Here is a 27,703-nt window from a genome sequence, read left to right as displayed (position 1 = left end):
CTGCGTTTACTCCCAAGACCCGGGTCAAGTCGCTCACCCTCACTTCCGGTCCTTTCCATTTATCCTTCCGACATAAAGGCTGGGTTCTGCAGGCGGGTAGAGCCTTCAGTTCCGGTCAGGGCCGGTCTGCGACGATTGTGAAGCTACCGGGGACGGGGCCGCGCCGCCCGGGGGTGGCTCCCTTCCCCGCAGCATGGTGAGTGGGGTGGGCGTGGGGGTGGGCTAGCGGGCAGGCGGGGAGGACTCCCAGCCCCTCCTGGGGCGCTTCTGGCCCTGGAGCCCAGCCGGACACCGCTGCTGGCCTCATGCTCCTCGGCTGTACCTTGGGAGTTCTCTTCCTGCCTTGTGTAGCTGTCATTAGTTGGAGGAGAAAGCTGGAACCTTGGGGACCGCATGATCATCTTGGACAGTATTTAATCCCATTGACACTCTTTACGTTATCAAAAGGAAATCGGGGCACAGAGAGGCGCAAGGACCTACCCGGAGTCACGGTGCATGGCGCGGGCTGAATTGTTGGCTCCCAAGTCCCACAGCGGAGATGAAGAGTAGTTGTGGCTATATGTTTCTGGAATTGGTTTAATAATAGACCGCCTGTTGTCGGTCTTCCTCACAAGAATATAAGGTTCTCGAGAGTAGGGCCTGTTTACCATTGCTTCTTTAATGTCTAACAAGGTGCCTGACACGTCGTAGGTGTTCCGTAACTACTGAATGAATAAATGGCATGGACAGGAGGTATTGAATACGAGTGTGCTCGCTTGGTTTGGCGTCCTTTGATTCCTTCATTAGTTCAAGAAGCGTTCACGTCGTGGAACTATGAGAATGCACAGGACTGGTGCAAAGGAATCGCTCGTGCATGTTAGTTACTGTGATATTTTCATTAATGAAGCTGATATAAGATGCACATGACACTATATAGTAAGGCTGTAAAAGAGGTATTGGAAGCCATTGCAGATCGATGATCACAAGAGCCCAAGTAAGGAGAGACACTAGTCCTAGAAGCAGCCTTTTATGTGAGATTTGCCCCAAGTCACTGCTTCATACTGCCCTGCCCAGACTTGAGGGATTTTCCTTTCTAAACTCTGACAGTCATAGGGAATCCCCTCCCTCCATTCCCTAGCAGGGGAGAAGGAACCTTGAGCCTTGATGTTTCTATCTACAGGAGCTATTAGGTATTTTCTATAACTCTCACTATCACATATACATATTTACAGACTTCCATCACCTTGAGTATGTACCCTATTACTATATTAATTTGTAGTTTTCTGGGGGAGCTCCTATGAGCTCCCTTGAAAGCAAGAATCATGGCAAAGTTCCTAGCACCTAGCACAGAGTTGGAGGCAGTGGTGTTTCAGTGGCAGAATTCTCACCTTTCATGCAGGAGACCTGGGTTTGATTCCTGGTCAAGGCACCTCCAGCTTAGCCACCATCTGTCTATCACTGGAGGCCTGTGCGTTGATACGATGCTAAACAGGCTTCTTGGGAACTTCCAGGCTAAGACAGACTAAGAGGAAAGGCCTGTCGATGTACTTCCAAAAATCAGCCAATGAAGACCCTATGAATCTCACTACAACACTATTCACAAAGCCAAAAAAGGCAGAAACAGCCTAAATGCCCACCAGCAGATGAATGGGTAAACAAAGTGTGGTATATACATTCAATGTAATATTAATTAGCCAGTGGGAGAAATGAAATCTTGATACATGCTACAATGTGGATGGAGCCTGAAGACATTATGCTGAGTGAAATAAGTCAGTCATAAAAGGACAAATATTGTATGACCTCACTTATGTAAAAATACAAGAAAAAACGGAGGTACAGAGACCAAAGTTTATAAGTGGTTACCAGGGGTGGGAGGGAGGGGGAAGAGGGGGCTATCATTTATGGAATACTGAGTTTCGGTTTACGGTGATGTGTAGATAAACAAATCACATTGATTAAGGGTAAGGTTGCATAGCTATTATAGTAAGTGCTATCAATAAGTTGTATGCCTATAAAAAGTTGAATTGGCGAAAGTTGTGTGATAGATATATTTACAATGACAAAAAAAAAAGTAGCTGCTGAGTCTGCCTGTGTACAGCCAAACACCTCATGGGATTTGATTCCTTGGTTTGGAGGTTTAGGGTCATGGTTTCATGGGACATCCCAATTAATTGGCCTAATAACGTGTTCAGTGCTTCTGCTGTACCTCACAGTTCGTTGCGTAGTTCCTGGGGTCTTAAAAGCTTGCAAGCGGCCATCCAAGGCACAACAATTGGTCTCTATTCTAGTGGAGCAACAGAAGAAAAAGGAGACTCAGGAATCGGAGGAGAAAATGGAATGTGTGGCTAATTACTTCCATGAACAACTGGCTCCTTTGCCATGAGACTAAAAACTGGATGGTGCCCAGCTACCATTGCTGAACATTTTGATCAAAGATTCTATAGAAAAATCCTCATCAAAAGAGCCAAACCGCATGACAGAATTTAAAATTCTAAATTCCATACTTTCTAGAGCTATGAGGCAGGATGAACCCCTGAAATTATTGCCCTGAGATAATCTTTAAACCTTAAACTAAAAATATCCCCTGAAGTCTTCTTAAAACCAACCAACAGTTTAGCTTAACTAGTACAAAATGTCTGCCATGAGCATTATGCTCTTTTAAGAACTATCTACATGGGATCAAATTGACAACAGCAACTCGAAAGATTAGATAGGACCCTTAGGGGGCAGTGAGTTTTTGTTAATGGGAAGGAACAACTCAGAAAAGGAAGATGAGAATGGTTGCACTACTCAAAGAATGTAATCAGTCACTGAATTATACGTGTAGAGACTTTTGAATTTGTGTGTTTTGCTGTGTATATTCTCAGCAACATCCATTGCCATTGAATTGATTCCAACTCATAGTGACCATATAGGACAGAGTAGAACCACCCCACAGGGTTTCCAAGGCTGTAATCTTTATGGAAACAGACCGCTACATCTTTCTCCTGCGGAGTGTCTGCTGGGCTGAAACTGATGACCTTTTGGTTAGCAGCCGTTCAGTTTAACCACTGCACGTCCAGGGCTTCTTCTCAACAACAGCAACAAAAACCTATCTGTGTATCTCATGTACAACATAATGATCCAATTATGTTGTACATGAGGTCCCCATGAGTCGAGGCTCAACTCGACGGCAGCTAACGGCAGCAACACAGTGTTAAACATGGAAAAACACTGAATTTAATATTTAAAATATGTAAGCTTTAATGGCTACCACATATCTGTCAGTTTGTCATTCTGTGGGGGCTTATGTGTTGCTGTGATGCTGGAAGCTGTGTCACCATGATTTCAAATACCAGCAAGGTCACCCATGGTGGGCAGGTTTCAGTGGAGTTTCCAGACTAAGACAGACTAGGAAGAAGGACCTGGTGATCTACCCCTGAAAAATTGGCCAATGAAAACCTTATGAATAACAGCAGAACGTTGTCTGATACAGTAGTGCTGGGAGATGAGCCCCTCAGGTTGGAAGGCACTCAAAACGCGACTGCGGAAGAGCTGCCTCCTCAAAGTAGGGTCGACCTCAACAACGTGGATGGGGCCAAGTTGTTGGCATGTTCATTTGCTCATGTGGCATGACTCAGAATGAGACAAAACAGCTGCAAACATCCATTAATAATAGGAACATGAAATGTACGAAGTATGAATCTAGGAAAATTGGAAGTCATCAAAAATGAAATGGAACACATAGACATTGATATTTAGGCATTAGTGAGCTGAAATGGACTGGTATTGACCGTTTTGAATTAGACAATCATATGGTCTTCTATGCCTGAAATGAAAAATTGAAGAGGAATGGCGTATTCATCATCAAAAAGAGCATTTCAAGATCTATCCTCAAATACAACGCTGTCAGTGATAGGATAATATCCATACACCTACGAGACAGACCAGTTAATACGACAGTTATTCAAATTTACATACCAACCACTAATCCCAAAGAAGAAGAAACTGAAGATATTTACCAGTTTGTGAGGTCTGAAATTGATCAAACATGCAGTCAAGATGCTTTGATGATTACTCGTGATTGGAATATGAAAGTTGGAAAAGAAAAAGGATTGGTAGTTGGAAAATACGGCTTTGGTGATAGAAATGACCCCAGAAGAGACTGCACTATAGAATTTTGCAACAACATAATTGGCAAATATACACATGGGCCTCACTGGAAAGAATACACAGGAATCAAATTGACTACATCTGTGGAAAGAGACTATGGAAAAGTTTTATATCATCAGTCAGAACAAGGCCGGGGTGGACTGCAGAACAATCAACTGCTCCTATGTAAGGTCAAGTTGAAGCTGAAGAAAATTAAAATGAGTCCATGAGAATCAAAATAGGATTGTAAGTATATCCCACCTGAATCTGGAGACCATCTCAAGATTAGATTTGACACATTGAACACTAATGACCAAAGACCACAAGAGATGTGGGATGACATCAAGGACATCATGCGTGAAGAAAGCAAAAGGTCATTAAAAAGATGAGAAAGAAAGAAAAGACCAAAATGGATGTTAGAAGAGACTCTGAAACTTGCTCTTGAATGTAGAGCAGCTAAAGCTAATGGAAGAAATGATGAAGTAAAAGAGCTAAACAGAAGATTTCAAAGGGTGGCTTGAGAAGACAGAGTAAAGTATTGTAATGAAATGTGCAAAGACCTGGAGTTTGAAAACCAAAAGCGAAGAACACACTTGGCATTTCTCAAGCTGAAAGAACTGAAGAAAAAATTTGAACCTTGAGTTATAATTTTTACGGTTTTTATGGGAAGAATATTAAACGACACAGAAAGCATCAAAAGAGGATGGAAGGAATACACAGAGCCACTGTACAAAAAAGAATTAGTTGACCTTTAACCATTGAAGGAGGTAGCATATGACCAAGAACCGATGGTATTGAAGGAAGAAGTCCAAGGTGCACTGAAGGCATTGGCAAAAAACAAGGCTTCAGGAGCTGACGGCATACCAGTTGACATGTTTCAACAATTGGATACAGTGCTGGAAGTGCTCACTCATCTGTGCCAAGAAATTTGGAAGACAGCTACCTGGCCAACCGATTGGAAGAGATCCATATTTGTGCTCAATCCAAAGAAAGGTGATCCAACAGAACGTGGAAATTACATAACAGTATCATTAATATCACCCGCAAGTAAAATTTTGCTGAAGATCATTCACAGGTGGTTGCAGCAGTACATCCACAGGAAACTGCCAGAAATTCAAACTGGATTCAAAATGAGGGATATCATTGCTGATATAAGATGGATCATGGCTGAACGCAGAGAATAGCAGAAAGGTGTTTACCTGTGTGTACAAAGGTGTGGATCATAACAAATTATGGATAACATTGTGAGGAATGGGAATTCCAGAGCCCTTAACGGTGCTCATGTGGAACCTGTACATAGATCAAGAGCCAGTCCTTCGAACAGAACAAGGGGGTACTGTGTGGTTTAAAATCAGGAAAGGTGTGCATCGGGGTTGTATCATTTCACCATACTTATTCAGTCTGTATGCTGAGCAAATAATTCTAGAAGCTGGACTATGCAAAGAAGAATGCAGCGTCAGGACTGGAGGAAGACTCATTAATGACCTGTGATATGCAGTTGACACAACCTTGCTTGCTGAAAATAAAGAGGACTTGAAGCACTTACTGATGAAGATCAGAGAGTACAGCCTTCAGTATGGATTACACCTCAACATAAAGAAAACAAAAATTCTTACAACTGGACCAATAAGCAACATCATGATAAACAAAATATTGAAGTTGTCAAGGATTTCATTTTACAATCATTTCAACGTCCATGGAAGCAGCAGTCAATAAATAACCTATTGCACTGGGCAAATCTCCTGCAAAAGACCTCTTTAAAGTGTTTAAAAGCAAATATGTCACTTTGAGGACTAAGGTGCACCGAACCCAAGCCACGATATTTTTAATTGCCTCGTATGCATGCAAAAGCTGGACAATGAATGAAGAACACCAAAGAAGAATTGATGCATTTGAATTGGGATGTTGGCGAAAAATATTGAATATACCACAGACTGTCAGAAGAACCAACAACAAGTCTGTTTTGGAAGAAATACAGCCAGAGTGCTCCTTGGAAGTGAGGATGATGAGACTTTGTCTCATGTACTTTGGATATGCTATCAAGAGAGACCAGTCCCTGGAGAAGGACATCATGCTTAGAGGGTCAGCAGAAAAGAGGAGGACCCTTGGCGAGATGGATTGGCACAGTGGCTACAACAGTAGGCTCATACTTAGCAACACTTGTGAGGATCATACAGGACAAGGCAATGTTTCGTTCTGTTGTACATAGGGTCACTATGAATCGAAACTGACTCGACAGCACCTGAGAACAGTAACAATAGACTTCAATGAAGAATTGAAGTAGTGTCTTATGGTTCTCTAGAGAAACAGAACCACTGAGGTATATATATGAGTGTGTATATGTATATGTATGTGTATATATATATATATACACACACACGAGGGTAAGTCAAAAAGTATTGCTACAGAATCATAGAAACCTTTATTAAACAAAAATATCAAAACGTGAAATTATTATTTCTCGACATATCCTCCATCTAGGTCGATACACTTCTGAAGGTGGTGTTTCCATCTCTCTAATCCTTCCCCAAAGAATTCTTCACTCTTTGATTTACACCACGCCAAAACAGCAGTTTTCGCATCATCAATGGACTCAAAACGTGTTCCTTTTAAATGTTCTTTGAGTTTTGGAAACAAAAGAGAAGTCTGAAGGGGCAAGATCAGGGCTGTAGGGTAGGTAAGGTTTCCCATGAAATTCTTGTAAGGGAGCCCTTGCTGCCCTCAAAGAATGAGCAGGTCCATTGCTGTGCTGGAAAAAAATTCCTCAGTGCAAATTTCCTGGCCTTTTTCTCACCAATGCAGCTTTCAGTTTTCTTAAAACTCCTTTGTAATAAGCCCCTATAATCTTCCTGTGTCCTTCAAGAAAATCTATCAAGATTATCCCTTTGGAATCCCCCCAAAATAGTCACCATAACCTTCTGAGTAGTCTTCCCTCTTTTGGCTCATCTTTGAGGTCTTCCTGACCTTCCATAAAGTGCTTGATCCTTCTAAAACCTGTTGTTTTATGTGGAGCAGCATTCCCATAAGCTGTTGCAAAGCTCCAGTGATTTGGGAAGATGTCCACTTGAGTTTTGTTAAAAATTTGATATTAGCTGTGACTTCAAAATCAAAATCATTTTTTCCCATGGTATAACAAGTATCCTTTTTTTTTGAAGGCACGCTAACGAGACTAAGACAGGTGTGTTAACTGAGAGAATTTGTTGGCAGCCATCCACTGATTGCAGAACTGAACCCGAGTGGCAATACTTTTTAACTTATCCTTGTGCGTATAGGTAGATAAATAGATGTTAGCTACCACTGAGTTGGCCACTGGCTCATGGCAACTCATAGCACAATGGAATGAAACACTGCCCAGTTCTGAACCATCTTCATGATTGGACTATTGTGATCCATAGGGTTTTCATTGGCTGATTTTTAGAAGTAGATTGCCAGGCCTTTCTTTCTAGCTCATCTTAACCTGTAAGCTCTACTGAAAACTGTTCAGCATTGTAGTGACATGCACACCTCCACTGACAGATGGGTGGTGCTGCGCACAAGGTGCATTGGCCAGGAATTGAACCCCAGTCTCCCACATGGAAAGTGAGAATTTTACTACTGAACTACTTCTCTCTCCCTCTATAGATAAATAGATACAGCTTTACTTCAGGGGGTTGATTGACGTGATTGTGGGGGCTGGCAAGTCCAAAATCTGTAGGTCAGGCAGCAGGCTGGAGACTCCTGCAGGCTTATTTCCCAGGATCCATAGGTCAGGTGATGGAAACAGTGCAGTGTGGAGCGAGAGTTCTACCAAAATACCTATTTGTAGTTTGGAAGCAGAACACACCCTAGGGAAACTCCTTTTTCACTTGATTGATTATATTAGATTAGATTACGTTATGGAAGAGCAACTAGCATCATGTTTGGCCAAACCACTAGGAACCCTAGCCTAGCCAAGTTGATTCATAAAATTAACCATCACAAATAGGTAAGACACAGCCTTAGCCTTCAAGGTGATGGCTTCCCCTGGGAAAGCCTCTCTCTTTTATTCCATGATAGATGTCATTTTTATTTATCCACTAAGTATTTGCCAAGTTTGTCCCTGGGTCAGTTGAAAGGGAGGGTATGAAAGGAGATTTAAGTTAGATTCACTTTTGCTGAGTATCTACGAACTGCATGGCTGATATCTTCATATCTTTATTTCATTAAATCCTCACGGCATTCCCACGAGATGAGAAGTATGATCCCTGTTGTAAAGATGGGGAAAATGAGCCTTAAAGAGACTACTTCTCAGGAATGGTAGGTGGTAGAGCTAGGAGTAAAATTCAGGTCCCTGACTCAGCAAGTACTCTTTCTACTTACGCTACAGCTCAGAAAACGTGTTCTCTCTCTGATGGTAATGTCACTAGTATGACAGTGCTTACATAAAACTCACTTTGTAGAAGCCAGTCTTGAGGTTTTCCTTCCCCAGATTCCACTGGCAGAGAACAGACAGCTGTCATACTGGGTATTAAGTGCTGTGGTTGGTGTAAGCCCAGATGAAAGGGCCCCAGCCCAACTGGGAAGAAGGGGTGAGGGAAGAACTTCCTGGGGTGGTGATGACACAGGTAAATTTTGAAAGGTGAGTAGGAGTTACAAGGGGAATGAGATACAGGGGGAGTGAGGACAGTGGGGGAGGAAACCGTTTAGGTAAAGGGAGCAACGTAAGTCACAGGTTTTGGATTTCGTTTTTTTTTTATTGTTGCTGTCGTTCATGGACTGGTTCAAGCATTCTGTGTATGACTGTGTCTTTGTAAAACTTTTCACTAAGGAGTAAATGGAAAAAAAAAAAGATATTTTAAACATTGGCATTTTTCTTTTTCCTTCCAGGCTCGAAATGCAGAAAAGGCCATGTAAGTATCAACTGGTTTTTGGATGTAAATTTTATATAACTCACTATCTACCATGGAATGGTTTTTAATATTTGGCATATGAGCCTTTCGAGAAGTTGTTTCTATCTTCATGTGTTTTAAAATAGCATTCTCATATCTGCCCGTTTGATTTTCCTGTTAGTATTTTCTGACAGCTCCCAGACTTAGGGTGAATAAACATTTGTTCACCAGGAGATGGTACAGGGGCTGTGCGAATGACACCTGGGGCACCCTGTGATACTGGTCTTTAGGATATTTTGTTCACCACAGGGGTCTGATTAGTGGAGTTTCTCACACTCCTTACACACGGTGTAAGTAAAATAGATACTTGTTTGTTCAAGAACTCAAGTGGCCTCCTCATAAAAACTACTTCTTGGAACGTGGAAGCCCTTAACTGCCCTGTGGTTTCTTAATCACAGTGTGTATATGGATGACATTAAATATGGCCGCGAGCAGTCTACCCCATCGAGGAACCTGGGTGATAAGAAATCTGTGAGCAGAACCTAACAGCATCTTCTCTATCCCTGGTAGGACGGCCTTAGCAAGATTTCGCCAAGCTCAGCTGGAAGAGGGAAAAGTGAAGGTTGGTGTATCGCTTCCTCATGAATTGTAAAGTGTCAAGAACAAATGCAGTAAAACTCCCAGGGAGACTTTAAACTCCAAATCTTACTATTTCCTGTCTGTGCTTGCTTTAATTAAGAGTCTATACACTTGAATTCCAGGTGTGCCTTCTTGTAATTAGGGCAGTGCAATAATCTGGCTTTTGCTTCTTCCATCTCCTCTGTAACTTGATGGTTGAGTCCCCTTATTACCCCAGCTCTGTCGAATACTGAATATTGGAAAGTAGAGTGTGATCTGGGGAGCAGCTCTAAGCTGAAACTAGTAAGTGATCTCAACTCATGGAGACTCAGCCAGGCTATGGATACTATATACCACTCTTTGAAAATTTTTCTTTCTTTGTTTTTTTAAAATTTGTACTCACACACACATATATCTATGTTCTATCTCTTTTTAAAAACATTTTTATTATGGAAAGTTTCGAATGTATACAGAAGTTCAGAGAATGTTATAAAGATCCCTCTGAATGCAAACTCATCATTTACCTTCAACAGTTATCAACTGTCATTTTTTACGAAAGCAATATTCATAGACAAGTTAGAAAAGAAAGAAAAATAAAAAGAAGAGGGAGGATAGTCTCTTATATTTTTACTACCCAAAGCCAACTGCAGTTATTAATATTTTCTGGTTATTTCTTTGCAGTGTTTTTTTCTCGGCTCAAGTGTATGTGTACATATTTTAGCGTATTTATTATCTCATAAAATAGTTTTATATCTTACTCTTTTTACTTTAAATAATATAAGCATATCTTTGTTCTAAACACTAATAACCATCGTTTCTTAAGGTAGTATAAATATTTCATGAAGTGGATATAACCTAAAATTTATTTAGCCAAGTCTCCGTTGGATAGAAAGAATCTCAATATAACAGTAATTGGACATTAAAGTTGTTTCCAGTGTTTCACTGTATTAGATACACTGTAGCGAATGTGTTTGCCCGTATGGTTGCTTCCTAAAGAGAGATTGTAGAGTTAGGTTTAGGCTTGATGACGGTCATCTGGAACTGAAACTTCAAGTGTGGTTAGACCGTTAGACATTTTAGGCCCCAGATCTGAACCCGCTGTGAATGTTGCAAGAAGCTTGTAACTAGCGCAGTGGCAACGTGTGCATTTTATTACTCCCTAGGAACGAAGACCCTTTCTTGCCTCAGAATGTACCGAGCTGCCCAAAGCTGAAAAGTGGAGACGGCAGGTACGTTCTGGGTGAATCTGATCTTAGTAGAAGAAACAAGTCTCTGAATGCTTCTTATTATCTGATTGATTTTTAAGCCAGAATTCTAAGTATTTTTAATTACTAATTTTGAATTGTATTTTTAATATGCTTTCAGGAATATTCAAGTGTCATGAAAATTTATTACCTTTCATTTCACAGATTATTGGAGAGATCTCTAAAAAAGTGGCTCAGATTCAGAATGGTAAGCTAACCGTCCTCCTTAAAGTGCTGGATTCTCAAATCCACAATTGGACTTAGAGACTTTCATCCCCCTCTCTCAGTAATTGATACAACAGTAGACAGAAGATCAGTAAGGACATATAAGACCTGAATAATACTATGGAATAGTGTGACCTAGTTGACATTGTTGTAACAGTTAACAACAGCAGAATACAGTTTCTTTTTTTAAGTGCACATGGATAGAACATATTCTGAGCTATAAAACAAATGCTAACAAATTTAAAATAATAGAAATCATGCAGATATGTTCTCTGGTTATAACAGGATTAGCCTAGAACTCAATAATAGAAAAAGATCTGGAAAATTCCCAAACATTTGGAAATTAAATAACATACTTCTAAATAACCCATGTATCAAAGAGGAAACCACAAGAGAAATTGCAGAATATTTTGTATTGGGTGAGAATGAAAAAAAACTAGCGTGTCAAAATTTATGGGCTACAGCTAAAGCAGTAGTTCTTAGATGAAAACTTATAGCATTAAAATAATAGGAAAGAAATGTCTCAAATCAATTGTATAAGCTTCCAACTAAGAAATTAGAAAGGAGAGCAAATTAAACCCAATGCAAGCAAAATGAAGGAAATAATAAAGATCGGAAATCAATGAAACTGATAGGGAAAGTAAATTAAAAAGATCAATAAAATTGATAAACCTCTAGCCAGACTTACTAAGAAAAAAAAAGAGTGAGGACACAGATTACCAACATCAGGAATGAGATTGGGAACATCACCTCAGACCCTAAAAATTATTAAAAGGATAATAAGGGAATATTACAAATAACTTCATACCCATAAATTCAGTAATTCAGATGAATGTAAAAACAGCATGGAAGCAGTGCCTGACCTCCTTTAACTTCACACAGGGAAAGGAAAATCAAGATCAACATCCCAAAGCTGATTCCCATGAGGCGGAGGTCAGACATGCCTTCTTTCTCCTCCATCTTTACCAATTCTGACACCAACTTTTCTTCCCACACCACTCTCTACTTCTCTCCTGGGTTTGATTATTCTTTGCAGTGGCCACACAGAATTCACAGACCATACTCAGGCTTATGGGGTTTATTAGGGAAGTAACGGTTACAATTCAGGCTCAGAAACACTCGGGATACAGTTACCTTGGCCTCTGCCCATAGGCACTCAGCTTTCTCTCTCTGTGGGCTGGGAACCCCACCAAGCTGTCTCCTGCTGCCAGGTCTCTGCTGTTGGGTCTTTCCTGCCAGTGCACCTCACCGTGTTCAAGGTTATAGCTTGCTGTCTCCCAGGTCTAGGAGCTTCTTAGTGCAGGGATCCCAGGTCCAAAGGATGTGCTGGCTTCTTGCTCCTCTTCCTTCATGGTTCTGAGATTGTCCTCTCTGCTCTGGAATTGGCTCTCTTTTTAAAGTGAAACTGACCAATCCCCTTGGTGGGCCACAATTACCCTGTCTTACACAGTCCCACCCAGTCACCTGGGCGGGAGTTTCAAGACCATGGCTAGAAAGGCCACACAAAAGTAATCAATTGCACTGCAATGAAATGGACCAGTTCCTTGAAAGACACAAACTACCAAACTAACTCAAGAAAGGGGGGCGATTTTACCCCTCAGGGGACATTTGGCTGAGTAGGAGAAATTTATGGTTGTCACAACTGGTGGGTGGAATAGGAAGGGAGGGTTGCTACTGGCGTCTGTTGGGTGGTGGCCAGGGATATTGTTAAGCATCCTACAATTCGTCCTACAAAGAATTTTCTAGCCTGAAGTGTCACTAGTGCTGCTGTTGAGAAGCACTGCTCTAAAAGCAATACATAAGCTGAGTAGCCCTATATCTATAAAAGAAATTGAATTCATAGTTAAAAACCTTGCAACAATGAAATCTCCAGGCCTAGATGACTTCAATGATGAATTCTACCAAATATTTAAGGAAGAAATAATGCCAGTTATACTCAGTCTCTTCCAGAAAGTTGAAGAGGCCAGCATTACTCTGATACTAAAATCAGAAAAAGATATTACAAGAAAAGAAAAGCTATAGACCAATATCCCTCACAGATAAACATATAAAATTCATTGACAAAATATTAGCAAGTTAAATCCAGCAATATATAAAAAGGATGATACATCACAGCCAGTTGCATGGCTGGTTGAGCATTTAAAACCTAATTAATGTAATTCACCATATCAACATTCTAAAGAATGAAAACTATATGATCATCTCCATAGAGGCAGAAAAAGTATTTGAGAGAATTCAACATTCATTCATAATAAAAACAGAAAACTGGGAATAGAAGGGAACTCCTTTACCCAGAAAAAAATGCTTCCACCAAAAAAACCTACAGCCAACATCATACTTTCTGGTAAAAGACTGATGCTTCCCTCCTAAGATCAGGAACAAGGCAAAGATACCCATTCTCCCCACTTCTCTTCAGCATTGTCCTGGAAGTTCTAGCCAGCATGATAAAGCAAGAAAAGGAAATAAAAGGCATATGGGTTAGAAAGGAAAAAAAAAAATTGTCTCTATTCTCAGAGGACATAATTTTATATGTAGAGAATCCCAAGGACTCTACAAAAAGGCTCCTGAAATGAATAACTGGGTTTAGCAAGGTTACAGAATACAAGCTCAGTAAATAAAAATCAATTTTTGTTTTAATATACTAGCAATGAATCATTAGAGATGGAACATTTTTTTTTATTGTGCTTTAGGTGAGAGTTTACAAATCAAGTCAGTCTGTCACATATAAGCTTATATACACCTTACTCCATACTCCCACTTACTCTCCCCCTAATGAGTCAGCCTGCTCCCTCCTTCCAGTCTCTCCTTTTGTGACAATTTTGCCGGTTTCTAACCCTCTCTACCCTCCTATCTCCCCTCCAGACAGGAGATGCCAACACAGTCTCAAGTGTCCACCTGATACAAGTAGCTCACTCTTCATCAGCATCTCTCTCCAACCCATTGTCCAGTCCCTTCCATGTCTGATGAGTTGTCTTCGGGAATGGTTCTTGTCCTGGGCCAACAGAGAGTTTGGGCACCATGACTGCCGTGATTCCTCTAGTCTCAGTCAGACCATTAAGTCTGGTCTTTTTATGAGAATTTGGGGTCTGCATCCCACTGATCTCCTGCTCCCTCAGGGGTTCTGTGTTGTGCTCCCTGTCAGGGCAGTCATCGGTTGTGGCCGGGCACCATCTAGTTCTTCTGGTCTCAGGATGATGTAAGTCTCTGGTTCATGTGGCCCTTTCTGTCTCTTGGGCTCATAGTTATCGTGTGACCTTGGTGTTCTTCATTCTCCTTTGATCCAGGTGGGTTGAGACCAATTGATGCATCTTAGATGGCCGCTTGTTAGCATTTAAGACCCCAGATGCCACATTTCAAAGTGGGATGCAGAATGTTTTCATAATAGAATTATTTTGCCAAATGGCTTAGAAGTCCCCTTAAGCCATAGTCCCCAAACCCCCGCCCTTGCTCCGCTGCCCTTTGAAGCATTCATTTTATCCCGGAAACTTCTTTGCTTTTGGTCCAGCCTGGTTGAGCTGACCTTCCATGTATTGAGTATTGTCCTTCCCTTCACCTAAAGTAGTTCTTATCTACTAACTAATCAGTAAATAACCCTCTCCCACCCTCCCTCCCTCCCCGCCTCCTAACCACAAAAGTATGTGATCTTCTCAGTTTATACTATTTCTCAAGATCTTATAATAGTGGTCTTATACAATATTTGTCCTTTTGCTAGAGATGGAACATTTTTTAAAAGTACTTTTTATAATAGCACCAAAACACAAGAAATATTTAGGTATAAATGTAACAAAATATGTGCAGGATCTGTGTACTGAAAACTATGAAACACTGATGAAAGAAGCCAAAGATGACCTGAATAAATGGAGAGATATATACTACGTTCATGGATTGGAAGACAACATAGTAAAGATATCAGTTCTTTCTGTCTTCGCATACAATCGCGATCAAAATCCCAACAGGATTTCTTGTATATGTTGAAATCCTTGAAGAAAGTCTGTCCTTTCCTGAAAGGGCGAATCCCACACAGAATGCTGCCAGATGTGAATGCTTACACCAGCCTCTCTGCATCTTTGCTGGCATTTGCCAAGTGTTTTTTATATTTTATTTTCAAGATTTGCTATTTTAATAGATGTATAAATGGAACTCTGCAGGGTTTTTCCAGTTTGTATTTCTTCAGTTGCTAATGAGATATTTTTTTTCTCTGTGCTTGTGGGAACTCTGCTCATAATTCTTTTTCCTTTCATTTATTTGTCAATTTTTTCTTATAAATTTGAATGAATATTTTCATGTAATATACCTTTGTAGGTATGACATTTTTAAGGCTGTGACATTGCATGGTATTTTGAAGGAATGACGCTGTTAATATTTTTGCTTTATAGCTGGGTTAGGTGAATTCCGAATCCGTGACCTGAATGATGAAATTAACAAACTGCTGAGAGAAAAAGGACACTGGGAAGTCCGGATAAAGGAGCTGGGTGGCCCTGATTATGGAGTAAGTGAGCAGCAGCCTCAGTCGAGTGTGGTTTGTGAGCTGGTGAGGTTTTTGGCGGGCTGAGTAGATTCTATCTGGCTTTGCAGCTTCCAGCCCCTGCCTGCCACAGAGTAGCATTCAATAAATGAAAGAAGGCTTGAAAAGTGCCTGACACATATGGACAGGAAACTTGTGAAAAGGATGGGCAGGATAATGCATAAAATTCCACAGCATAGGCCTTAGAGACAGACAGGGCCCTTAAAACTACCAGCCTGATGCTCTTGAGTAAACCACTTAATCTCTCAGCGCCCCAGTTTCCTTTTCTTTAAGATGGCCATGGCCTCCTCATATACCTTCACTGAGCTCTTTGGGAATTGGGTGCAGCCATGCAGTCATTTGTTGGCTTCTTTAACTGAGGGACCTAAGGAAACTCCATTCTTTCCCGTCTTTAGATTCTTACAGATGCAATACTCTAGAACGGTGGCTTTCAAACTTTTAGAACTGTGACACATTGCAAAACACACATACACAGTTTATGTCAACACCCGGTACACAGAAAACGTACTGAAAAAATACTGCGTATGAAGCACTTTGATATTTTTTATTCTGTTCTGTTTTTATTTTTTTTTAATGACGGTTATGACCCACTTAATTGATTTTATGACCCACTAATGGATCTTGACTCTGAAAAATGGTGCTCCAGAACCTAACCCATTTACCTGTTTGTGAGGAGATCTACCTCAGATCATTTGAATCATATCTAATCAGGGGCTATAATATATTACATAAGAAACATATGCTATTTTCCTACATATTGGTGTTCTTACCTTTATGGAAGTCTAACACAAAACCAGAGTTCTTACTTTACTACCTGGCCTACAGATGAAGCATTTATTTCCCTGTTGCTCATTTATTGAGAGTACCTGTTCTCTTCTAGTCACTCTGCTGGAACTTTCTCATGGATGGTCTCACTTAACCTCTTCAGCAGTTCTGTGATGCAGATTTTATATTTCCTGTCAGACTGCTTTAAAGTAATGCATAATTTTGCTAACCCTTCTAGAAAATTGACCTCACAAGCATTAAAAAATGAATTTGTAAAATATTCTTAAGTTCCACCATAAATTCAACATCAGTAATGTTTTTATATATTTTCTCCTAGACTTTTTTTTAATGCTTAAGAATTTTATTTTCATTTTCTAAGTCTAAAAACATTATCATTGTAGAAAATTTATAAAGTTCAGAAAAGTGTGAAGAAGCAGAACGGGATTCAGGCATAATCTCATTTCCTTGGTACAAGCACTAGAATACTTCATTCCATTGTATTTCTGTGAATGCTTTTCCATAATTCAGATCACACTCACCCTATGTATTTTGGTTCCAGGTTTTTAATTTCTTTTCAGAGTACTAACTTTGATTATATAAACAGTATGTATTTATCTTTCTATAATTTTTTCTGTGTATACATTTGCTTGTTTTTACAGAATTTAGTTCATATTCTAATTATATGCCCTGTTTATTTAACAGTAAGTCTTTCAGGAACACATTTTCATGTCAGTAAATAATCATTTGAAAAAACTTTTTTGAACTCATAGAAACTTGGAAAAACAGGATAGGGAACTCCCATAAACCCTTTCTGCAGATTAACCAGTTTTTAATGTTTTTGCTGTATTTGCATGATCATTTTCTATGTGTACCTTGAGATTTATTTTTTTGAACCATTTGAAGATAGGTTGACTACATCCGGCTCCATTGCTCCTGAATGCTTCTTTGTGCGTTTTCTAAGAGTAAGAATGTTTCCTTATATAACCATGGTATGTTATCAAAACCTAAGAAATTTAACTTTTATACAATAATTTTTATCAAATTAACTCCGTGGCAATGGTTTTGTTTTTGGTTTTGTTCTTTAGAACATTTTTTTCTCTTCTACTACAGGACCCAGCCCAGGATCACATACTACTTTTAGTTGTTGACATTATTTTTGTTTTTTCTTCTCAATTTTGTTTATTTTGTTGTTGAGAATATACACAGCAGAACATACACAAATTCAACAGTTTCTACACGTACAATTCAGTGACATTGATTACATTCTTCAAGTCGTGCAACCATTCTAACCCTCCTTTTCTGAGTTGTTACTCCCTCATTAACATAAACTCACTGCCCCCTGAGGTTCCTATCTAGTCTTTCGAGTTGCTGTTGTCAATTTGATCCCATATTGATAGTTCTTAAAGGAGTGTAATGCTCAAGGCAGACCTTTTGTAATAGTTAAGCTAAACTATTGTTTGGTTTTGAGAAAACTTCAGAGGCTTTTTGGTTTAAGGTTTAAAAAATTATCTTAGGGCAGTAGCTTCAGGGTGTGGACATTGTTTTCAATCGACAGAACGCCTCTTCTGGATGTATTTAATTTGTCTTCTACTGATTCCCATTTAGGGCGTTTGCAACTTTTTCTTATGCTTGGGTCACTTAAGATCATATCATAAGCATTTTTCTTAGTCAATGTAAGAGTTTCATAAGAACGATGGTTCATAAGGTATAGAAAATATTTCATGAGTGACTATGTTGTAATTTACTTAAATTATCCCTACTGTTAGATAGCTAGGTTGATTTTTAAGTGATAAAAAAGTATAATATTCTTCTTTGCACATAAATAATTTTCTATGTTTAGCATTATTATCTTGAAATATATTTGCAAACATTGGAATAGATTGATTTTCTCTTTTTCCCTCCCAATAAGAAAGTTGGCCCTAAAATGCTGGATCACGAAGGGAAAGAAGTCCCAGGAAATCGAGGTTACAAATACTTTGGAGCAGCAAAAGATTTGCCTGGTGTTAGAGAGCTATTTGAAAAAGAACGTAAGTAACTCATGTTTGTGAAGGTTTTAGCCTCTAGTTGGTAATAAACATAAGAGCAGGTGTGCTACATGCTGGGCGCTTTCCTGTATTATTTCCTAGCTGTCCAACAGCCCTGTAGTGTAGGAATTATTGTTCTGTTTTACCATGAGAAGCCGTAACTGGGAACTGAGCTCCCAGGCCCAAGGCCACACAGTTGGGGCTGGAAAGTGAGTCCAGAATTGGCTGGTGCTAAATCCCACACTCTTCGCACATGCGAGTCTCTCAGTCTCAATGAAGAGTTTCCCTGTTTGAAGTTTCCTGAAACTGTCGGGGCAGACCCTGAAGTTCATTAAATCAGGTTCATGTTTCAGTTACTTACTAGTTGAAAAACTATGCCTGAAGAACAAATGAAATCTTGGGCAGAGCTCCAGTATGTGAACATGGATCACAGGGGAGCTGCCCTGTGTGAATAAAGTGGGGAGTCCTTGTCTGCCTTCCCTTCCCCTCCATTCTCCACCCCACACAGTGGCCCCTGGGGAGCTTTAGCCAAACTTCAGGGCTTTCAAAAGTGCAACTTGAAACCTCTGGTCTAGAATTTTAGTGCCTTCGAATTTTACTTTTTAGAAAAGTAGTCTAAATACATTATAGAAAAAGATGTGAAAACCAAAGAAGCATGACACCAGTATTCTCTCCACTGTTGGCATTTTGCTCTATTTCCTTCCAGTTGGTTTCCCTGTTTTTTCAAAACACAATTATATTTTTACTAAATCCTTTTTTTAAAAAATTGATTATACCAAAACTGTTTTTGCATGCTACATTACCATCACTTAAAAATCATTCAAAGTTTAAATATCATGCTGTTATTTATGAAAGCAATATATTTTAGTTACAAAAAGTTGTAAAATACAGAAAACCAGAAAAATATTACTCACATTTTCACAACTTGTAGATGATGATTGTTAACATCAACATGTTGACGATGGCAAATTTCACTCCAATTTTTAAAGGGTTGTGGAGAGAGGGCTCCTCAATTGAGATTATGCTATGTATGTGTAAAAACAGCTTAGGGGAGGAGAACCAAGAACAACAGCCAAGGTTGATTCCTACGAGGCAGGGGTCAGACATGCCTCCTCTCTCCATCGTCTTTACCAATTCTGACACCAACCGTCCCCCCCATGACACTCTCTACTGGATTCGGTAATTCATTGCTACGGCCACACAGAACACTCTTTCTCTATCACATTGTCTCTCTGTCTCTTTTTCTTCCTCTCTAACTCACGGATCGTTTGGGTTCAGGAGTGACTGAATCCAAGTCACACTTTCTCCACATTGCAATTTCAGCTTCCACTGTGTGAGTCTCTCTCTCTGCTAGCTCCCTGCTTATGGTGGCAAGTTCATCATCTTGTCCTCTGTGAGCAACCAATTTTTTTTTACCCCAAGCAGCTCATACAGAATTCTCAGAATTGAGCCTCCTTGGTTTTGACTGGATCATAGTTCTGTCCTAAGCCAATCTTTGTGGCCAGGCTTCAACTATATACCCTCTCCTGAATCTAGCCAATATGGTGGTCACCACTCAGAGGACATGGATTGAGAGAGGCAGAGGGTGGACAAGGTGCCATTACCAACAGGGGAAGGGGATGGATGGCGGCCTGCCAAAAAACAGTGACTTCCCCATATGCGTTGTATATAATGTTGTGAAGAGAAAAAGAAGTTAAGGTTGTACCACTATACAATTCCATTACCATAGAGACATGCCTGCTTCACTTATCTTCATGGATGTACGTACTGTGTGGATGCATAGCTCTGTACAGGGAGAAGCCTTTAGTGTGATTGTGTTTTGGGAAACTCAGCTAATTCATGCTGTTTTTCTTTTAGCTCTTCCTCCTCCAAGAAAGACACGGGCTGAGCTCATGAAGGCAATCGACTTTGAGTACTACGGTTACTTAGATGAAGATGACGGTGTTATCGTGCCTTTGGAACAGGAATATGAAAAGAAACGTAGGTCTCTGGGCATTACACGTTATAGATGACACCTGGTTTCTGTTCTGTCCTTCGAAAACAGTGCTCTATGCCAGAAGGGAGTTTGTTTTGTTGTTAATGATCTTCAGCGTAAATGGAGTTACTATCTTCTTCCTAATAGCTATGAGAAGAGCCCTGGTGGTGCAGTGGTTAAGCACTCAGCTGTGAACCAAAAGGTTGGCAGTTTGAACCCACCAGCTGCTCTTCAGGATCAAAGACCTGCCGATCTGCTCCTGTAAAGATTACAGCCCAGAAAGCCCTGTGGGGCAGTTTTACTCTGTCCTATAGGGTCGCCATGAATCGGAATCGACTTGACAGCACAAAACAAGTATGAGGCGGTCACGGCTGTGCTGGGCCAGAAGCACTTTGGGAAAGTATACACAGCTGCATCTGGCCTGGTCCCTGTCCCTCAGGAGTTTACCATTTCGAGCCTTTCCAGACTGACCTTTCTCAAAATTGTGAAATGGTGCCCAGTTAAGTAGCTTTTAGATCTGCTTTAAACACAGCCACAGAACATCAGTGGGTGTTACTCTCTGAGCACTTCCTGTATGTCAGACACTCTGCTGAGCATTTATAAGTTATTCTTTTGAGGCCTCACAACAATTCTGTGAGGGACAAGCTATTGTTAGTCCCCATCTTACCCGTTGAGCTAGATTTGGCCAGAGCTCTTTTCCAGAATGCTCCACCACTGCTCCTGTTTTCTAGTGGGCGTGTGGAACCCACTCAGATTGTTGAACTAGAGAGGACCCAGGGACCTTTCCTCAAACCTACCTTGTAGAAACATAAAGCCAGGGCTGAGGGAAGACCAGACTGCCCCTCAAATCCATTTCCCGCCCACCAGAGCAGAATGAAGGGTGTCCTATTCAGGAAGGGAATCTTGGCTTTTCCCTACATAGTGTCTGAAGCTTTTTTAGAGACTAGAATAAGTAGCACCTGCTCCCTGTTGTCTTTAGTCAGAGCTGAATTAGTGGAAAAGTGGAAAACAGAGAGAGAGGCCCGGCTGGCAAGAGGAGAAAAAGAAGAGGAGGAAGAGGAGGAGGAAGAGATCAACATTTATGCTGTCAACGAGGAGGAGGTATGCCTTGCTTCAGGAGAGTGGGGGGAGTGGCAAGAAGGAAGCTCGGCTGCCCCTATCCCCAGCCTAGTCCTCAGCTTCCTTGCCTGGAAGATGGGCATGAAAACCACCTCAAAGGATTATAGGGAGAGTTTCAGGAAGGAATGGCTGTGAGAGCACTTTGTAAACTGCTTTACACCAGGGATTATTTATTTAGTTATTAGAGATAGACCCTCCTGAGATATACTGGAATTGGGTTTGTAAACACATGACCTCATCATTTCTTTTAAAATCTCAGTGCCCGTAGCTCTTCTGTCGTCTAGCGTCTCCATTCGATGGGAAACAAGCCCAGAGCAGAGAAGAGACTGCCTCGGCAGTTCATGGTCGGGAATGGAGCTATGATCCCTGCCTCTCAGGTGGTGCCCCCCAGCCCCCAGGTCTCCTGAAGTGCCTGGAGTGTGCAAGTGTCCCTCCTGGACAAGCTCAGACCTGAACTGACTTGCTTGTCTGAGAAAGAGGAAGGCAGTCACTCGTGTGGGTGATGGGTCAGGCCCTGTGTGAGGAGCTTGCTGAGACATCACTGATGATGTCAGGGTTACCCAGGATGTAGAGGACCTAGGCTGAGCTCAGGTCTGGCTGACTAACGGGGGATTGGCGAAGGGTTGAAGCAGGATGGCAGCCTGCTCGAGGAGGATTTTCTCTGGGTGCCAACACTCATCTGCTCATTCAGCAGATGTTTGTTTAACGAGCGGTACTCTGAGCCAGACCTGGCCAAGTCCAAAGGGCCCAGCAGTGAATGTGCTCCACATGAGCTCAGAGTCTAGGTGGGAGACACCCAGTGAGCACAGAGACGAGTGGACAGTGGCAGCCACGATGTGACAGAACTGAGAGAGCGACGACGTGGAGCTGGGGGAGCCTCGAGGGCTTTTCTGGGGAAGTGCCCCTCAGCTGAGATGTGGAAGATGGGGAGCAGTTAACTAAGTGGAGGGTGAAGGAAGAGTGTTCCAGGCAGAGGGAATGGTGTGTGCTGAGAGTACCGTGGGAGTGTGAGGGAAGGGAACAGGCTGGTGTACAGGGTGCTCTGTGTGAGAGGAGCCAGGGCAAGGCAGGGGTGGGACCTACAGGGCCTTGGACTCCACACTGAAGAGGGTTTTTTCTTCATCAGAGGAACAATGGAAGGCACCCAAGGATTTGTATTTTTTTACTTTTTATTTTGAAATCATTATAGATTTACAGGAAGTTGCCAAGATGATACATAGAAGTCCCATGTACCCTTCACCCAAGTTGCCCCAGTGGTTACATATTACATAGTTATATGGTATCCAAACCAGGAAACTGACACTGGTGTAATGCCTGTGTGTGTGTTTCTATGCCATTTTATCATATGTGTAGATTCCTGTAACCATCATTGCAATCAAGATACAGAACTGTTCCATCACCACAAAGATCTCCTCCTGCTCTCCTTTGCTGTCACCTCCCACCACCACCATCCCTAACCCCCAGCAACCACTGATCTGTTCTCCATCTCTGTAATCTTGTCATTTTGAGGATGTTACACAAACGGAATCAGGCAGGATGCCAACTTTTGACGTTGGCCTTTACACCCAGCACCGTGCCCTGGAGATCCACCCAGGTTGCTGCAGCGGTCAGTCATCCCTTCTCATTTGCCGAGCAGTAGTCCATGCACAGAAAAGTCCCCTGTCGTAAATGTGCAGGTCAGTGAACTCCACAAGGTGCACACCCACATAGCAAGTGCAGGATGCTGGAACAACCGGATTGGCCTCCAGGAGCTCTGCCCATGTCCCTCCTTAAGGGCCCGCCTGTCCCCAGGGTGCCGCTCTCCTGGCCTCTAATAACCCATTAGTCTTAGCTGTTGTTTTCTTGTTTTTTAAATAACGTTTTATTCTATTTTCGGTGAAAGTTCACACAGCAAATTAGGTTCCCATTTGACAATTTCTATACAAATTGTTTAGTGACATTAGTTACATTTTTCACAATGTGTCAACATTCTCTTTGTGTTCTGGTTGTTCCATTTCTGGTGCTCTAGCTGCCCTGCCTCCCTTGTCTTCCCATCTTTGCTTTAGAGTAATTGTTGCCTATTTGGTCTCATATAGACGGTTTTTCAGTGGAGCCCGTACTCACAGGTAATATCCTTTATTTTGTGTGCCAATCTGTTGTTTCGCCAAAAGGCGACCTTGGAATAGTTTTGGTTCAGAGTTTACAGAGTGCCTCAGAGCAATAGTCTTAGGGTGTCCTCTAGTTTCAAATGGTAGAGTAAGTCTGGACTTCTTAAGAATTTGAGTTCTTTTCCTCATTTTTCTCCCATTCTTTTAGGGTCCATCTATTGTGGACCTCATCAGAATAGTCAGTAGTGGTAGCCGGGCACCATTTAGTTCTCTTGGTCTCAGGGTAGAAGAGGGCTTGTGTAGGCTATTAGCCCTGTACTAGTTTCTTCTCTGAGACTTTGGTTTCCTTCTCTTTTGCTCCTGACAAGTGGAGACCAATAGTTGTATATTAGATGGTTGCTCACAAGCTTTTAAGACCTCAGACGTTACTTACCTCACTAGATGCAGAACATGAACTTTGTGAACTACATATTATGCCAACTGACTGAGTTGTCCCATAAGACTAAGTCTTACCTGTTTTTGAACTTTATGTATAAATGGGATCATGCATAGCCTGTGTCTAATGTCCATGGGTCTTTGCTTAGTTTTCGGGCTGGGGCCTTTATAAATAGGGTTGTTGTGAACTTCCGTGTGAGTGGTTTTGGTCGACACAAGCCGTTGTGTCTGTTGAGTATATACCGAGGTATGAAATTACCAGATCATCAGGGAGGCATGTAGCCAGCTTTGATAAATACATCCAAACGGTTTTCCAAAGTGCTTTTACCAATTTGCATCACTACCAGCAGTGTATGTGAGGTTCCCACCCGAGGATTTTACAAGCCAGCTCCATCGGGGAGCCCGTGCAGAGAAGGGCTGTGCTGGGCCTCTGGCAGAGGGGCACCCAGTGGGCTCCAGCCTCTCACAGCAGTCCTCCTCTTTGACATTTGGAAGTCAACATTATTTCCCTTGTTTACTAGTAATCCATATTGACTGATATGCAGCCAGGGTTGATCCTTTTTTTTTCTGGTGGCCTACTTTTTTAAAATTAATTTAAAAAATAGGTAATAAATTCACAAGGTTCAAAAACCAAAAAGTGTGTAAAGATATTCAGCAGAGAGTCTCATTCCCACCCTGTCCCCATCCACCTTGTTCTCACTGCTGTTAGTAGTTCCTGTTCTTATTTTCTCCCCTTATGCAAAAGATGGCATAGAACTCTTAATAAAGTGTCTTAGATCTCTTTCTGTCCTAGTCCTGGGCTTCCTCACTCCTTTCTTTATTTTAAAACAGCTGCAGAGTAGTGCATTTCATAGAGGCACCAACATTGGTTTAACTGGTCTCCTATTAATGACCTTTGGGTTGTTCCCTGTTTGCAGTCTGATGAAGAAGGTGGCCAGGAGAAAGGAGGTGAAGACGGGCAGCAGAAGTTCATCGCTCACGTCCCAGTGCCGTCACAGCAAGAGGTAGGACAGAGAATGTCACCTGCCGTTTGAGGCTGAGCTTCCCAAGTGCCAGGGAGGGCTCTCCTCAAAGCAGACTCCACAAAACACTTGAGTGGATTTTCTTCATTCTGCTCACTCATTAGGGCGGCTCTGAATCCCAACCACATGGCACTTGTCATTGTAGACTCCAGAAGAGGCCAGCAGCCTCTGCTTTAGATGAAGCTGACCAAGTGTCTCTTGGTTCCAATGTTTGCAGCAGGAAAAAGCTTGGAGAGAGGCTCCCTGGAGATCATCTGGGTTTTGAGTTAGACCCCTCAGTGGACTCCCCTCCAACTCCCTTTTGGCGGGGTCTACAGTAGGGGAATGAAACATCAGCCCGTCTCTCTTGATATCCGCAGATTGAGGAGGCACTCGTACGAAGGAAGAAGATGGAGCTTCTTCAGAAATATGCAAGTGAGACCCTGCAGGCCCAGAGCGAAGAAGCCAAGCGGCTCCTGGGATATTAGGGCCCAGCAGGGTGCTTGTTGGGGTCCAGGAGGTCTTACAGCAGTTCTTCCATCCCCCGCTGGCTCATGTCCAAGCTGTAGGACCACTGTCCACTCTGCCGTGGTGGGACTGCAGGCAGGCAGGCTGGCAGCACGCTTCTTTACCCTTCCCTCTTCTCTCACCTTTTCCTCGCCTCATTTGCTGCCTGAGGATGGGGGTCTATCCCTTGCCTCCTTCCTGGCAGATGTCTTGATGCTGAACATTTCAGCCAGCGCCTTTGTACAGATATTTTGCAACTGGATGAGTCCGTTCGTTTTTATTCTGGAGTGTGTAAAACAGATTGCTTCCTGGCTGCCTGTAAGTGTTTTACTTAGCATTGTACTGTGATTTGGGGAGGGGGAATCAATTCCTGGCCAGCATTAAGAAATGCAGTTTTCCTTAAAAACACATTTATAACTTCTGTTGAAATAGAGAGGACGTTCCACCCCTGTACCCACAGCCCCACTTGTTAGCAGTCAGCAAGAGCTGCCCCCTTGGACCAAGAGTGCTCTTGGCTCATCAGGGCTCTACTGCCCTAGCCTCGTGTATTCCTACCTGGAGGGAAGACTTTGAGTTTGCTACTTCTGTTTTATAACTTGTTGTACGAGACCTATTTTCATTAAAGATTTTTATATGACAGGAAACATCCATCTGCAGCTCAGTCCCCGGGCTAACTACTGAAGCGATGGTTGCGTTCCACTGTGAGGTTCAGAGTCCCTGAAATGGCCAGCTGTCCTGCTGTCCAGAGAGCTTCCATAACACAGTCCCAGGGTGTGAGGAGGGTGTAGGGGGCTGGGATCAAACCCCAGGCTCCACCTCAGAGCTGAGGTGGGGGCAGACCCCATCCTCCCCACGGCCTCCGTGGCCACAGCTGAGAACAGGCCAGTGACCGCACCTCACGGATCAGGGCATCACACGTGGATGTGTGAGAGCCTTCCATCACAGAGCCATAGGAACACAAGGGAGCCCAAACCTCACAGCTGAGCTGGGTCTTTCCTCCCAGGGGAGACCCTAAAGCAGAGGCTGCAGCATGGGGCGCCGCTAGCTGGGGCACCTACACTCTGGGTCAGAGCTTAGGGTCAGACCAGTGTGTGTCCTTTGGGCTGGGGCTCCACCTGGGCTGTGTGAATGGGACTCCTGGCCTGCAGACGCTGTCACGCACAAGGGGCCAGGTGTGGTCAGAGAATTGCCACGTGCAGGGGCTAAAGTGGCCATGTCTCTTTAAGAAGGCCGAGGGCAGCAGGGAGCCCTGGAGAGGTTCTGAGCAAAAGAGCAGTGACCTAGTGGGTGTGTGATTTGCTGTGGAGGCCAGTGGCTGGACCAGGCCAGGAGGAGGCAGCGAGGCCCTGGAGAGAGGTGGGGACTGGGGGGGTGGGGAGGAGGGAGAGAGAGGAAGTGGGGTGGTGAGGAAGGGATTGCAGAGCCTCAGTCCTGTGAGGCTGGGGGATCTGTAGAGGGGACGAGAGGGGAGGGCCCCCCAGCAAGCACCTGGGAGTGTGTGCAGCGGGGAGAGGGGTCAAGGCTGGAGGCAGGGCAGGTCAGGTCACCCCTAGGACCCGGGATCCTGCCAGGGGCCTGGCTTTGGGGGGGCTCAGGAGCAAACTTGGTGAGTGCTCAGAGCAAGTCCTTTCTGGGGCTCAGCCTCAGTCTCCTGTTTCTAAAGCCCAGGACCAGGCCTGGTGTCTCTGAGTTTGCCCTGGGGTCCGGCAGTTCCATCATGTGGCTGGGGGCATCAGGGGCCTCAGAGACACCCTGACCCTGTCTCAGCCTCTCGGGCATGTAGGACGGCCAGGCTGAGGCCCAGTGACCAGTTCTTTCGAGGAACCTGTATGCCGCAGGGCCGCCCCACATTTTGATGAGGGTGGAAGTCAGGTTAACAGGCCTGGTCAGCAAATGCCTGGGCCTGCGGCCTCTCAATGGGGGGCTATGGGCCCTCCTCACCCAGTCGACAGGTTCTACAGCCGCCAGGGACGGCCAGGCACGGGGGCTCCTTGGGTCAGCCTTCAGCTTTCAGAGCCCCCCACCCAGGGTCTCGTGAGGCATCCAGGGTACAGGCGGGGGAATCTGCATCCTCCATCTGAGGACACCAGGCTCAGGGTGGAGAAGCAACCAGCTGGAGTTCACGCAGGGTCCCCACCCGGGTTCCTTCCTGCCATTGAGCCCTGTCTGCTCATCTGAGGGGCTGGGAGAGGGAAGGGCAGCAGGGCCCCTGCCAGGCCTG

At 42.9% G+C, this 27,703-nt stretch overlaps 1 protein-coding gene across 1 annotated transcript; it reads left to right on the top strand.

Annotated features, from left to right (window-relative positions):
- Positions 1–103: 103 nt before the first annotated feature.
- ISY1 (ISY1 splicing factor homolog) lies at positions 104–26,825 on the top strand. The gene is made up of 11 exons (XM_049863159.1): positions 104–196; positions 8,956–8,978; positions 9,528–9,579; positions 10,739–10,804; positions 10,985–11,027; positions 15,421–15,533; positions 18,244–18,361; positions 20,216–20,338; positions 21,313–21,434; positions 24,892–24,978; positions 25,356–26,825. The coding sequence occupies exons 1-11, from the start codon at positions 194–196 to the stop codon at positions 25,461–25,463; spliced, it is 858 nt and encodes a 285-aa protein (XP_049719116.1). The 5' UTR covers positions 104–193; the 3' UTR covers positions 25,464–26,825.
- The last annotated feature ends 878 nt before the right edge of the window (positions 26,826–27,703 follow it).

Source organism: Elephas maximus, chromosome 20, assembly GCF_024166365.1.
Source record: "Elephas maximus indicus isolate mEleMax1 chromosome 20, mEleMax1 primary haplotype, whole genome shotgun sequence".
NCBI lineage: Eukaryota > Metazoa > Chordata > Mammalia > Proboscidea > Elephantidae > Elephas > Elephas maximus.
Note: the sequence above shows the minus strand (reverse complement) of the source record. Positions and strands in the feature narration are given on the sequence as shown.

Excerpts from the sequence above, each read along its gene's own strand:
- ISY1 (XM_049863159.1), top strand. Across the intron at positions 15,534-18,243 it reads TGGGTGGCCCTGATTATGGA|AAAGTTGGCCCTAAAATGCT; the intron begins GTAAGTGAGCAG and ends CCTCCCAATAAG. Across the intron at positions 24,979-25,355 it reads CAGTGCCGTCACAGCAAGAG|ATTGAGGAGGCACTCGTACG; the intron begins GTAGGACAGAGA and ends TGATATCCGCAG.